The sequence below is a fragment of the Amphiura filiformis genome, chromosome 18 (assembly GCF_039555335.1).
Source record: "Amphiura filiformis chromosome 18, Afil_fr2py, whole genome shotgun sequence".
NCBI lineage: Eukaryota > Metazoa > Echinodermata > Ophiuroidea > Amphilepidida > Amphiuridae > Amphiura > Amphiura filiformis.
The window spans coordinates 37248706-37262693 of NC_092645.1; the positions used below are offsets into that span (position 1 = coordinate 37248706).

The 13988-nt window shown below is 38.5% G+C and overlaps 1 protein-coding gene across 1 annotated transcript in view; it reads left to right on the forward strand.

Annotated features, from left to right (window-relative positions):
- Nucleotides 1-224: 224 nt before the first annotated feature.
- The window catches only part of LOC140138650 (flotillin-1-like), a 36459-nt gene continuing 22695 nt past the window's right edge, over nucleotides 225-13988 (forward strand). The window contains 4 exon segments of the mRNA XM_072160390.1: nucleotides 225-264; nucleotides 2358-2456; nucleotides 5016-5182; nucleotides 11468-11611. Of these exon segments, the coding sequence (XP_072016491.1) occupies nucleotides 2408-2456; nucleotides 5016-5182; nucleotides 11468-11611 (360 nt within the window). The 5' untranslated portion in view covers nucleotides 225-264; nucleotides 2358-2407.

Sequence of the window (13988 nt, forward strand, 5' to 3'; positions counted from 1 at the left end):
GTAGCTTCTCCTCCATAACACCCATCTAATAAAATCACCCACATTATATAATGTTCCAAATTCAGGTAACCAGAATTAATGCTGAAGCACCATTTTGAAAAGTGCACACGTAACTTGAAATAGCCCAGAAGAAGGAATCAAATTTTAATTTTAAAACTTAAAAGTTTTTCTTGTCCGGCACTACCTGTATGTTTTTCAGTGGTAAATACCGCCCTCTTTCGGTATGTTATGATTAGTTTGGGAAGCCATCTTTGTTTTGTGGGCTGGGCCGATTAGCCTGAGTCCCTCGGCCCCGATCTCGAAACAATCAACATGGCGGAATAAAATGGCCGTTTCTCGATCCAAAAACGGAGTCCCACAATTATGACTAGGCCTATCATGCCTAGGCTCGGGCTTCATGGCTTAGGCTTTATAGCCACAAAGTATTCAAATGTGAGTAAGCCTAGAAGAATGATAGGCCTAGGCCCTAGCCTGTCATGGTATGTTTTGCATGAATGTAGGACAAAATACTGGTACTATGTACGGTACATGTAATCCTATTTACCTAACTTTTTCCAAGTCTACGGTTGGGCCTTGCACGCATTTCTCCATTTAGGCATTACACTTACCGTAGTCTATGGCTGGGCCCTCATGCATCGTACCATCAGGGCATTATACTTGCCGGGTCTACGTCTACGCACCCCCACATTAGTCTAAGATTGGACCTATTATACACACATCGTATCGTTATGTATGCACGTTGTTACACTTGCATGACTTGCTATAGTCTACAGCTTAGCCGTGTACCTACCGTTATTGTGACGTAAGTTACGCAACGTAAGTTACGTTTGTAAGTTACGTTGGGTAACTTAACAATGCAATGCAATGTAAGTTACGCAACGTAAGTTACGCTATGTAACGTAAGTTATGTTGCGTGATTAACAACGCAACGTAAGTTATGTTGCATAACGTAAGTTACGCTATGTGGCTTAACAACGCAATGCAACGTAAGTTACGTAAAGCAACGTAAGCTACGTTGCGTAAATTAACAATGCAACGCAACGTAAGTTACGCAACGTAAGTTACGTCACGTAAGTTGTGTGACCTACGTTGCGTAACGTAAGTTACGCAACGTAAGTTACGTTGCGTAACTTAATGCAACGCAACATAAGTTACGCAACGTAAAAGTTGCGCAAAACAACGTAAGTTACGTTCGCGTAAATTAACAATGCAACGCAGCGTAAGTTACGCAACGTAAGTTACGCCACGTAAGTTGTGTGACCTAAGTTGCGTGGCGTAAGTTACGCAACGTGAAGTTACGCTGCGTAACTTAACGCAACGCAACATAAGTTACGCAACGTAAAAGTTGCGCAAAGCAACGTAAGTTACGTTGCGTAAATTAACGCAACGCAACGCAACATAAGTTACGCAACTTAAAGGGGTGTCACGTTGCGTAAATTAACAACGCAATGTAAGTTACGCAACGTAAGTTACGCCACGTAAGTTGTGTGTCGTAAGTTGCGCGTAACATTGTGACTACCGCATCGTAACACTATACTGACTAGTGACTACCAATCCCGCATCGTAGTTCTAGGCCCACTCCCAACTGCACATTTATACATGACTTACAACCGGTATAATCTGAGTAAATTTTTTATGACCCCCTATCGCGGGCTAATTTTTTTTTACGACCCCCTTATCTCGAGTCGAAAAGTTTTATGACCCCCTCCCGCCTACACAGACTGACGACAAATTATTCATCACTGGAACTCTATTTTTGGTCTAAAAAGTCTATGATCCCCAATATATTCATGACCCACCCCCATTCGAAGAAAATGACAGCCCCCTAATATAAACAAACACACTGGTCATAGAAAAAAAATACACGTGAATCAAGTTGAACAATTAATAAAATAAACAGTAAAAAAAAGTGAAATATTGTATTACAATTCTTTTTTTTCTTTAATTTCCCACGTGCGTATTAAATGATGAAGGAAAAGAGGAAAAACAATGCATATTTTGCAAGTCAAAGAGCTAGAGCATGAGGAGACAAGTGACAACTCAAAAATGCATGGAAAACGGGCTGGAAAATGATGTGTGAAATTAGAATGAATAAATATTCAGGCAGTACAAATTTGTTTATTTATTTATAATTTCATGTCAAATGTCATGATTATAGTAAACAATGCAAATATTTCATTCATAATAAATTATAACATCCTTAAAAGGAGATGCTGTGACCACGTGATAAGAACTAATTAATTATTCATGAGCTAATAAATGCTCCAATTTTCGAACGCAATCGTTACCAGTCCTCACCTGCAAGCACAACCCGATGACCGTGCGTAAGCAGTTGAAGGACTGGTGGATCAAGTCTATGGGCCGATTTTTAGTGTGTCTGTAATCAGCGAATTAAAGACACTTAACCATGGTTTTCTTCGAGGTTTGTGGCCCAAATGAGGCAATGGTAGTTTCAGGTAAGGAGGGAAGAAATATGTATTGCAATCCATTTGTAACTGACGGTGCATTTTGCAATAAAATGATCGCTGTAATGACGTAAACATGTCTGACTTTCGTGTGTACACGCACGTACTCAGATTTGAGACGAAGCTGCAAAGTTTGAGTCAGTTTCACGTCCAATTTTCCTATGAAATTAACATTTTTGTGCCCTTTGCTGCATAGACACACTTTCTCAAAATTATTACCGCAGTTGGGTTTGTTTAACTTGGGGTTTTAATTATGAATGATGATAAATAAATTTATGCCGATGCACGTATAATGAGAGTATTGATCCGGGACCGGGTTAGCGTTGAGCCGATGATTCACGTGAGCATGACTGATCAGTCATGGGTCTCTATCTCTGACTCTCATTTCGAGAAATAACCTCGTGTAAATTAATGTTACTCATCATATAGTTTAATTAGTTATGAAAGGTGAATTCAAATTTGCCATCAAACCGCATTATTTTATATATCAAATTAAAAGAGTGAAATTGAGTAAAGAAAGCCAAAACTGAAAACCGTTGTCATAGCACGTCACTTTCCATCTCAAAGTACATGCATCTTGTCAAATATTGACTTTCATCCAAAACATTCAGCCAACATTTGAATCAATTGCAAAACAAAACGGCATAGTCTCATGACAGAGCAGCTTTTCTATACATATGGAACTGCTATTAAAATCCCTCTAATTCCATGTGCGATTGTCTCATCACAAAAATAAATTATAAAATTGAGGTCAACTCAAGTGAAATATAGTCTAGACAACATATTTATGCAGGTTTCCTTGACAAATCTTTTTTTAAAATTTTCTGTGTAAAATTTGTATTGTACTTGGACCAATTTGGCTGACTGTGCAGTGCTAAGGTTGCCTGTGATACCTACATCAATATCATATATTCATGTTGCTTTTAGTGATTATTATATTTTAGATAGTTTACCGACCACTCCACTTTCAGTTTTAGTGCTCGTCCTCCTGTTTACCCCAGCGAGCGTGAGGTTCATACGCGTTCAGTTAATGTTTAATTAATTAGTGTACTTAGGCAAGCTCATGGGACATGAGCTGCAAGCAAGTGCATGCACTGATAAGGCTAATGAAAATCAATGTTATGTTTAGCGTAACCCGCCCACGACCACGTTATGAATTTTTTTCCACTGTACTTTTTTCCTTTTTTCTAGCTCTTAAAATAATAATTTTATTATTCATCTTGATTGTGATTTTTAATTTTTTTTTTTCGCGGTTCGTAAATAAATGCAATTTTATTTTACAAATTTTTTTATTGCGAACAATTTTACCAACTCCCTAATTTATTACTGATTGATCAGTCATTTCATTTAATTTCTTTTTAATTAACTTCTTCTTTGTTACCACCACCTCCCCTGTGTTGTCTCCTTATCCTCCCGTTCTTTCCACTGCTCCCCTTTAGCTCACATCCCTCTTCTCCAGAGATGCCAACCCTCCCTATTTTAGAGGGAGGCTGCCTATTTTTGTAAACATTTTTGTCCATTTTGATATCCGAATTTGGCAACCTCCCTATTTCTGGTAAGTTATGTGCCATTGAAGTTGCATGTAATTTTGAAAACCTCCCTATTTTTTGTTGGAATCCTCCCTATTTTTTGGATGTTAATGTTGGCATCTCTGCCTGCTGCTTCTCCCTCGAGCCTCTTATCCGCTCTGCCTCTTATCTGTCCCTAATATCATGGTTTTAGTACGTCTTCCTAGTCAACTGCCAAAAAAATGTGAATGTGAAACATCAATGTACAACAACTTATATCTTTCATTTAAGTTTTTGTTTGAATTCCTATTATGCCTTTTAAAAACATATTTTACAAAGAAAAAACTTGTAACACGCACACTCACCCATAGGAAATGTGCATACCCTCACACCCACCACCCTCACACCCACCACATCCACCCCTGACTAGTTAGAGTTAATTAGCTGCTGGAATTAATTGGTGTACACTGTACAGGATCAATTTTTTTGTTGGTGGTACTTTTAGACAAATAAATAGGCTCTCATTTAAGCCTAAATGTGCATCCCTGCTATGCTTAAAACATTTTTTATGCGCGAAACATTCAACACATGTCACCGAAAATGTGACAAATCCACCTTTTTTGGGGTACCAACTTAATATATGTGACCAATTATTTCATGGGTCTTTCCATGAAGTTGAGCCACACACACATTATGTGTGATTATAAAATGGCTTTCTTAATTAGACCATACCAGCTTTGGTAATGATTTAAATGACTTTTACTTTTAACAGACTAAACCAGAGGCTTTCAAATGACACCAAACTTTGGGCAAATTATTTTTAATGTATTTGTTTATTTTCGGTAAATTTGATGGTGTCCCGGGATCCGGGGTAAAATATGGTAGAAAAAAAAACTTTGACGAAAACCAAAGTACATAACCTTTTAAAAACTTTTTTTGTGTGTTTGCTGGGGGAACCCCCTAGTTGCTGGCATGCATACATTTATTTATCTAGCCATGTTATAATTTGTTTTCTTTTTTTTATTATCATTTTTATCATCAGGTGTCTGCTATGGCAAACCACATCTAGTCGCTGGTGGGCGTGTTTTCGTCTGGCCATGGATCCAGCAGCTCCAGCGCCTTTCTCTCAACACAATCACACTTAAAATTGACACACAACATGTGTATACAAGACTCGGTGTGCCTATATCAGTCACAGGAATCGCACAGGTGAGAGGTAGTAGAGGTATTTAAAAAAAGTTTCAACTAACAGCATGTGGTCAAAATTAATTTTGAATATAAAATGATATCAATTTAATATCATAAAATCTGAAAAAGAAAGTCTAAACACCTTTTTGAGTGGTCATTAATTTTAGCTTAATTAATGGGTGAGTGAAGTATCGGGCTATTCCGTTTAAAATCCACACTCCTCCTGTGGAAGATTTTGGAAATATCTTCCACAGGGGGAGTATGAATTTCAAATAAAAAGAACACATTCTTCTTAGCAACTCCATTTAAATTTCACACATGTATCCTCTAAGAAAGATTCAACCTGAATCTTCCCCTCACTGGGGTGGGCGAGTTTCAAATGGAGCTGCAAATGTGTTCATTCCATTTGAAATTCATACTCACCCTGTGGAGGATATTTTTATAATCTTCCACAGGGAGAGTGAGGATTTTGAATGGAATAGGCCATCATGTTAGTCGCAGTATGATACCGCCCTCACAATTCGCCATATGCTCACCAGACAAACGAGCACCTAGACATATGAAAAAAAGTCCATGTGATATATGTCTATGGTCTGCAACAATGCACCACATACTGTGGTATCTCAAATGACTGCCTTGTGTAATTTTTATTATCATTGTTGTATTATTTACATTGTAATGTTATTTTATATTTCAGCATGCTTCTCTCTTTTTGTAATGGACATGCAATTGCAATTAATATTATGATAATTAGTACTGGTACATTAAGTTCATTTTCATGTATCTCATCACACTTGGTTGATACTAATTAAAAAAAGTTGCACAAGGCAGCCTTTCTTGATACAACAGTACCCTGGTATGTGATGCAGACGACGAATTGTGTTTAAGTGAAGTAGGAATCTTCGTTGGGCAGGAAAAATCTCCTATGTGTCATTGGCCCCTGAACATGTTAAAAACAAAACCTCTTATGTAACCTGTTGGCAGTTTTGTTTTAAGCACGTTAAGGGGCCAAAAGCACATTTGAGGTTTTTCCTGCCCAATGATGGATTAATCAAAGATTTTAATGATTGAATGAAATTTGGTGCAATTTTAAGAGTTGCAATAGAATTTATTCTGTGTAAGATTTGATTATTGATTGATACCAACCACAGTTACCACACACTAATAATGCTCTCCAATTTGAATGGCAAGCCCGTAACCAGGGGGGGGGGCAAATTGCCAAAGGCCTAAAAAGTGTCCATTTTGATCCAAAAAGTCCCTTTTGAGCATAGCAAGTGAAAAAATAGGGTTTGTTTTGCCCAAAAAAGTCCACATTTTGAAAAACAAAAGTCGACTTTTTCAAAATCTGCCCCAAGTCCAAAAAAGTCCAATTTTTTTTTTTTTACAAGTGCACTTTTTCAAAATCAGCCCTCCCCAAATAAATCCTGGTTACGGGCCTGGACCATGGTCATTGCAGATTATTACCCGGTCAAACTGCAGAGCTACATGTACTAACAACCATAGACATACCACCTAGACCTATGACTGCCCATCCCTGACCGTGGCAGTAGGTGAAGCCACGTATCCAAGGTGATTTTGGTCGGGTGGTCGGACGCGGAGAAATAAGCGTTCATGTCTTGAGAGCAAGACGCGCTCGTTCACGTGATTGTTGCGCCATTATCGCTCGCGTCAAATGCAACATGTTCCATAGACGCGAACATGTCTGCTTGCTTGCGTCCGGGTAATTCAGTACTCTCAGGGTATGCGTCCTTGTCAAAGTCGTTGCTAAGCAGTGTCGGCTTCACTACGCGAGTCAAAGTTACTGGTCTAGGTTCTCGTTTGTCTGGGCTAACAACATTCTTTGTACATACCTATAATTTCAATGTTCTTACTCATTTTAAAACTTATGAGCACTCACTGAAGCGTGGACTTCCATTGTGTGCAATGTATAAAGCATGGCAACTTTTACAATATTTTATCTTAATTTCTAATGCTGAAAGAAAATTTGTCACAGAAGATGGCTTTTAAATTGGCAGATCTTTTTTCTTCTTTCAGAAAAATATTAGAAAAGGGAGAATTGATGTTTTCAAAATTTAATAAAGAAAGGAAATTTTGCATTTGCTATTGCTTTCAAGATATTGAGTGCTCAAGTGGGTATGTGCAATAGCTGCCATGAGTAGCTGCCATGTGTAGAGGAGTACAATATACCATGTGAAAATTTCCAAATAGTTCACAGGGCAGCTTTTGCACTTACGCACTTCTGGCACTGAGCAGTCACACACATAAAAGTTGTAGACGTTTTTTCTGAGACAAACTTTTTGAAAACAAACTTATTTTAGCTTTATAGAAAATTGGTTCTTGCATGCTTTGATTAAAGTACCACTACCCAGCATAAAAGAAATTCCACTTACAATGCGTCATAATATGTCAGGGAAAAAGATAAATTATTGCGTTGCAAAAACAAGAATTAAATTTTCACATTTGACTTAATTTTGTTTAATCCTGATGTGTGCAATACTGTGCATGCTAAAGTGTACGGATACTGTTTGTGTGCCATATATTGCACCAAAAGTGCCTTGCACCAAAAGATATTAATTTATTAACTCTGAGCACTCCCAATTTTGAGCAATGTTTGGCAAAGAACCTTCAGATTGTGGAAAATGGTTGTGGAAAAAAATTGTTTGGCAAGGGTAACAAACATGCCGCTCAGTTGGTTTCAAAATCATTTTATTTTTTTTGATAAACAATTCATTGCAAAAGGCAAGGCCTGAAAAGAAGACAAGGCCTGGGACACAGTTAGTGCACCATGATGAAATAGAGGCCGTCAGCCTTTCGCCATCTTGTGGGTACAAATGATACGCGTGTAACGGCGTGTTCACTGCGCACAGGGCGCAGCTTGCCACGCAGCTGTTTTCACGCATCGACGCAGTGATTTTGCTGTTCACGTATGGAGATCGAACGATCATCGCAGCGTGTACCCACAAGATGGCGGCATATGACGTCACGCTGACGGCCTCTATTGTGTTATTTCAGAAGTTAATTCCATAAATGATCCGGGTCTGTCAAAATTGTGCTGTAATTAAAAGGGTTTTAATATTTAACAGCATGCCTTTCCTAATTTACTGAATTCTCTCTATTATGTACCCACAGACAGAATGAGAGAAAGAGAACTGGGACTCATCCGCCATCTTGATACAGACATGGAGCAAAAATTGGGGATATTCGGTTTCCGTTGGAATGCGCTTGCCGCTCGAGGCAATGCAAGCGCGACACAGATGATGGGCGCATTTGTGAGAGATGTGACCTGCAGGCGATACCAAGATGCTAATGATGAGACGTAGAATTGTTTTTGTTCGTCTCCACGCATTGTCGGCAAGGACCGAATACCCCAATTTTCTCCCCATAGCTGACGGCGTGATTGTACCTGGCGGTATAGGAAGTCCTGGTTCTCCTTCTCTAATTCTGTGTTATTTTCTCAATTCTCTCTATTGTACCATACATGTACCTCAAAGCTGACAAACTGTTTGTTTTTGAAAATGAGCTGAGTGTGTGCACATGCGCTATCAACAATTACAGTCCTACATTGTATACTGTGTCTTGCAATTGTCTCAGGTAGAGAGTAGCACTATGTTAGATTTTGTAGCACAGATTTGACTCAGTGCATTTACATAAATGCATCAACAGCTTATGGACAATGCCCAGGTGGATTAGGTTTAGTGCACACAATTCAAATCTACAACTGCAAAATCCAGCATAATGTGACTCTCAAACTGAGGAGACAAGACGGACTATACAGGGGTGTCTATTCTTCCAGAAAATTGAAATTATTCCCTCACCCTACCGCGCTGTGTCACATCCGTCCCCAGATTCTTCCCCAACTGAGATCCAAAAAAATGGACCCAAAAGGGAAAATTTTAGGCTGGTTGCTATCTACATGTAGGCCTACTTTTCCTTATTTTTTTGTTCCCTCCCTTCCCTGCCTGAATATAGGTGTGTTGTTAGGCTAAGTTGTGAGTTGTTGAAGACAGGCTGGCAAACACCTCTGGGCTCTATTATCTTCAGAGCTATCTGAGATTTATTATTTACAAGGGTGTGAGAGTTCAGCTTTTTTGATTTGATTTTCAGCTTTTTTTTGTACCAGTACACTTGCCCTGTACAAAAGTATAGGATCTTCCCAAATTATAGCTTTTTGCTAGGTGTTTTGAGCTTTTTGCTAACTGTTTTCAGCTCTTTTAATATAATATGTGGTGACTCACATGCCCCTGATTTATAAAGCCTTAATGCTTCCGTCAATTGCAAGCCCGGCTACCAGGGACCCGGGCACTGTAGACACAATACCCGGGACTGTCACCCTGAAATTACCAGAAAGTACGTCCCCGGTACCCGGGACTGTACCCGGGATGTACAATCAGTCGTCCCGGTAGCGGGGCCATGAAAATACTTAAATTTTGGATTTGCTGATTAAAAACATTGAAAATTAATACAGCACTTTGAAACCCGGCTGTCATGGGCGGGGACAGTACTGGGGGTTTCACCCACAATTTGAGCCCCGGTACCCGGGACAATAGCGGGGATTATTACAATTGTCTTTGGTAATCCCCCCCCGCTACGTCCCCCGCTGTGCCCGGGTCCCTGGTAGCCAGGCTTGCAATTGACGGAAGCATAAGTTAGAATTAAAATTCTTCTGTAGCAGAGTTCAGAGATTGCAACTGAACTATGGCATCTAGGCCTAGGGAAGGATAATCATTAATCAAGGATTTGGATCTGAAGCCGAGGTTTAAATTTTAAAAGGGAAGATAAACTTGGACAATATAGAGCTGTTGGTTCTGTCTTCCCTTAGAATCCCAAATGCTTCCCTAGATAGGCAGATGTCCAAACTAAAAAGAAACTGGATTTTGTATGAAATATGCAAAGCATGACTCCCTTAATCTTTGTGTACATTATAGTATGACCACTATACTCACTATAATTGCCCAGGCAGGGAAGAATTACTGACCCAACTTTTCCCTGTGTTATGCTCAAGTCCATGGTTTCCCTCAAAATAAATTTTTTTGGGATGGGAATGGGTAAAAGCCAAGGGACCATTACATGTATGCTAATGCTATGTACCCATTATTTTTCTTCCCTAAATGATACTTGATGAATTCACCTACCCTGTAGAGCAGTCACTGCCAGCCAGTAACCATCTATTTCATTCCAAAAATAGCCATAAAACATAATTTAATACATGTTCCAGTTAAACATTTCCCCCCAAATTAGTTAATTTTATTTTTAATTTTCCTTGAATCCTGTTGACTTTCTTCTGTTTTTCCCTCTATTTTTTTTTTTCTTTTCAAAATGCAAAATTCTTCCCCAAAGGGGTAAAATTATTCCCTCCCCTTTGGGGGCGATTAACGGAAGAATAGATGTCCCTGACTATATATCTATAATATTTTTCACCCTGATGTGGTAATGACGTCAACACCGTTGAGGCAGCTGTTTCTGAGATGCATCTATGCAGCATCTTTAAATGTGTGTGTGCGTGCGTACACCAGCATATTGTGCATCCAAGCTCTACTTGATGCTGCACTTAATGAAAGCACACTGACGTCACTGCCATATCAGAGTGAAAAATGGTATAGTTCAAACATTTTTGACTTCAAATCATAAACAAGGTACCGGGTAGGGGTTTAAATTGATTGCCCATATTCACTCATATTCCACTAATAATATTGTCCCCAACCAACTTTTTATACCTGATGCCATCATGTTATTACATGTTTAATATTCTTATTAATTTTAATTTAAGAGATATTTTTGTCACCAAAGTACTTCTCCTCCCTTTTGACATCGGAAGCAAGAAATTCAATTAGTGTTAAGAAATATGCATTTTTTTATCCTCCTTCACTCGTTCCATTCCTTTACTTGCTCTGCATGCATTCATTCATTCATTGACTCGAAGGTCAAAATTCAAGGCCAAAATGAAGACATGCTTATGGCAGCCTGTCAACAATTTATGGGAAAGTCGGAGGAGGAGGTCCAACACATAAATATGGTTACGCTTGAGGGCCATCAGCGGGCCATTATGGGTACCATGACAATTGAGGTCAGTAAGCATGTACTAACCCTTTCTGTGCTATCCTGTGTGGCCCACCACGTACATCACCCATTGTATGTGGACTTCACTGGGCCAATATAGGGTAAGCATGTAGGTCATCAGTGGGCCATTGTAGGTATAAGCATGGTACCAGTGTATACAGTGTGCTGTGGTGTGTTCTACTTTATAGTGCAGTAGCTAGCTTGCAGTTGGGCCTTAACCTTTACACCCAACATTCATATCCACCACAGGTCAAAGTTCAAGGGTCAAATGATGACATGCTTCTGGCTGCCTGCCAACAGTTCATGGGCAAGTCAGAAAATGAAATTCAAATGGTTGCCATGGAGACTTTAGAAGGACATCAGCGTGCCATAATGGGCACCATGACAGTTGAGGTCAGTGATAAACATCCTGTTCCCCGCTCTCTCTTTCTTGTGTAGTGATTGATATAGTGTGTTGAATTGATGTTTTCAGGTCAAAGTTCAGGGGGCAAATGAGGACATGCTCTTGGCAGCTTGTCAGCAATTTCTTGGTAAGTCAGAGGACGAAATTCAAGAAATTGCTATGGAAACATTGGAGGGTCATCAGAGGGCCATAATGGGCCAAATGACGGTTGAGGTTAGTATTGTAATGATCATAAAACCGTTGACGAGGTAAGGATAGGGACTTCAAGGAATTTCTGTTCATTGTTCTGTTAACTTTTTGAATAGTTTTCTCCTTTGCATGGTAATCTCTGCGTTCTCGCTCATACACGCTTGACGCACGGCTCATAACTAAACAATTTGGAATTTAGTTAAGGGCTGGGGTATGAACGTTTGCACAGTATTATTTGTGGGACATGAGAGCACATCAGACATCGAATTGAATACCTGAGTGGAAGAAGGGCCCAACTCCATCAAAACTGTTTTTGAGATATTAAGAAAAAACTTTATATTTTGAAAAGTTTTATAGACAGAGTGTTTTCATCTTCAGGGGACCTTCAATACATGAACATACAATATTACATACATTCGAAATTATATATGATGTTTCCATGGCAACGGTGCAAGTCTTAATACAAGTTGAAGTAGGGCCCTTCTTCCACTAATATACTGCAAGTACCAGTTCCGTAAGCAGATGTGTTATAAATAGCTACAGAAATCCATTAATTGTACAAGTAGAAGCATGTAATATGTTAGCAAGAAAGTTTATTGTAGTGAAAAGCAGATATCAGGGATGAACAAAATTCGTCTTTAACCCAATATTTGTGGAAGAAGGGCCCAACTCCATGGAGTTGGGCCTTTCTTCCATGAAAACCATGATTAAGTGTACATGGAAGACTATTTAGAGTGTGGATTTTGGCTCATCTTTCACACACAAGGAAGAACAGTCTGCTGGCAATAAAATGATGGGTCTAACTCATTTTTGTAAAAAATTGGAGTTGGGCCCTTCTTCCACTCAGGTATTCAATTACATTCTGAATACAATGTCCTTCTGATATCAAATAATTTTGATTTTTTGAAATTTGCGATATAATACAAATTTTATGGCAAATTATTAGAAATACATATTTTTGACAGTCCTCGACATAAAATTAATAAATCAAATGATATTTGCTTGAAGTGTATGTAGCTGGGAGGAAAATTGAGGCCTTTTTTTAGAAAAAAATGTGCATCTTCAATACGAAATGTCAAAATTTTCAAATGATCGTCAGCTTTTCCTTAATTCCAGCTGCATATACACTTTCAGTACATATCATTAGATTCATAAATTTTACTTCAAGGACTTTTGAATATGAAAAATGAAAAAATATCAGTTTTTTAATAATTTTGTACAATTTGTATTTTGTATTATATCGCCAATATCAGAAGGACATTCCTCATATTCATAATACAATTTGATGTCTGATGTGTTCCCCATGTCCCACAAAAATACTGTGCAAACATTGTTACCAGAGTCCTTAAGATTAAAAGATAAACAGATGGCACTCTGACAGGCAAAGTCCCCATGCTTGGTCTGCAATGAGAACTTGTAACAGTCGCTACTTGTTTCATGGAACAGTTGGCTATCCTTAACCTGTGATGCTGGACTTTACCAGTTGAGTGCACCATCTATTTATTTATTAATCTATGGTTTATATGCATTGAAGTATACTATTTGTACATGCTTTAATTTATGCAAAGGCTTTACATGTACCTTAACATTTCATACATCCCAAAAAAGAGTGTAAAATATAGGTGGGCAGTCTCAATTTGGCATTAAGATGTCATGTAAACAAGCTTTTCCTTAAGTGGGTAACGGGCGATTTTTACCCCATGGTTATAGGGAGTTATAGCGCCTGGTTTAAATGAAAAAGTCAAGTTCAGGCGCTGGAAAAAAAATCTGTGGTTTGCGCCAGGTCTTGGTGAAACACTCATTCATACACACACTTCCATGTGTCTATTAGGAAGCCTAAACAGCTTATGCACATCATTTTCGAAGCAGCTGAATCCCAAAATGGAGAAATGTTGCCTAATTTACTTCAATCACTAATATATTTCACAAAAATACTGATTTGTGAAGGGGAATTTGAAAAAAAGATTGTGAAAGACGTGAAATTGTCCAAATGTGGCCATTAATTCATCATGTTGTGATTATTCAAGACTCAAAGAGGGCAGTAATTTTTTTAAAATTTTGAATAAATAATATAAAATCAAATGAAATAAATTGAATTTTGAAAATTGGCTCGGGACCAGGAGCTGTTTTTTCCAGATATTTAGCTCCTGGTCTGACCTTGACTTAATGCTTTGTGTA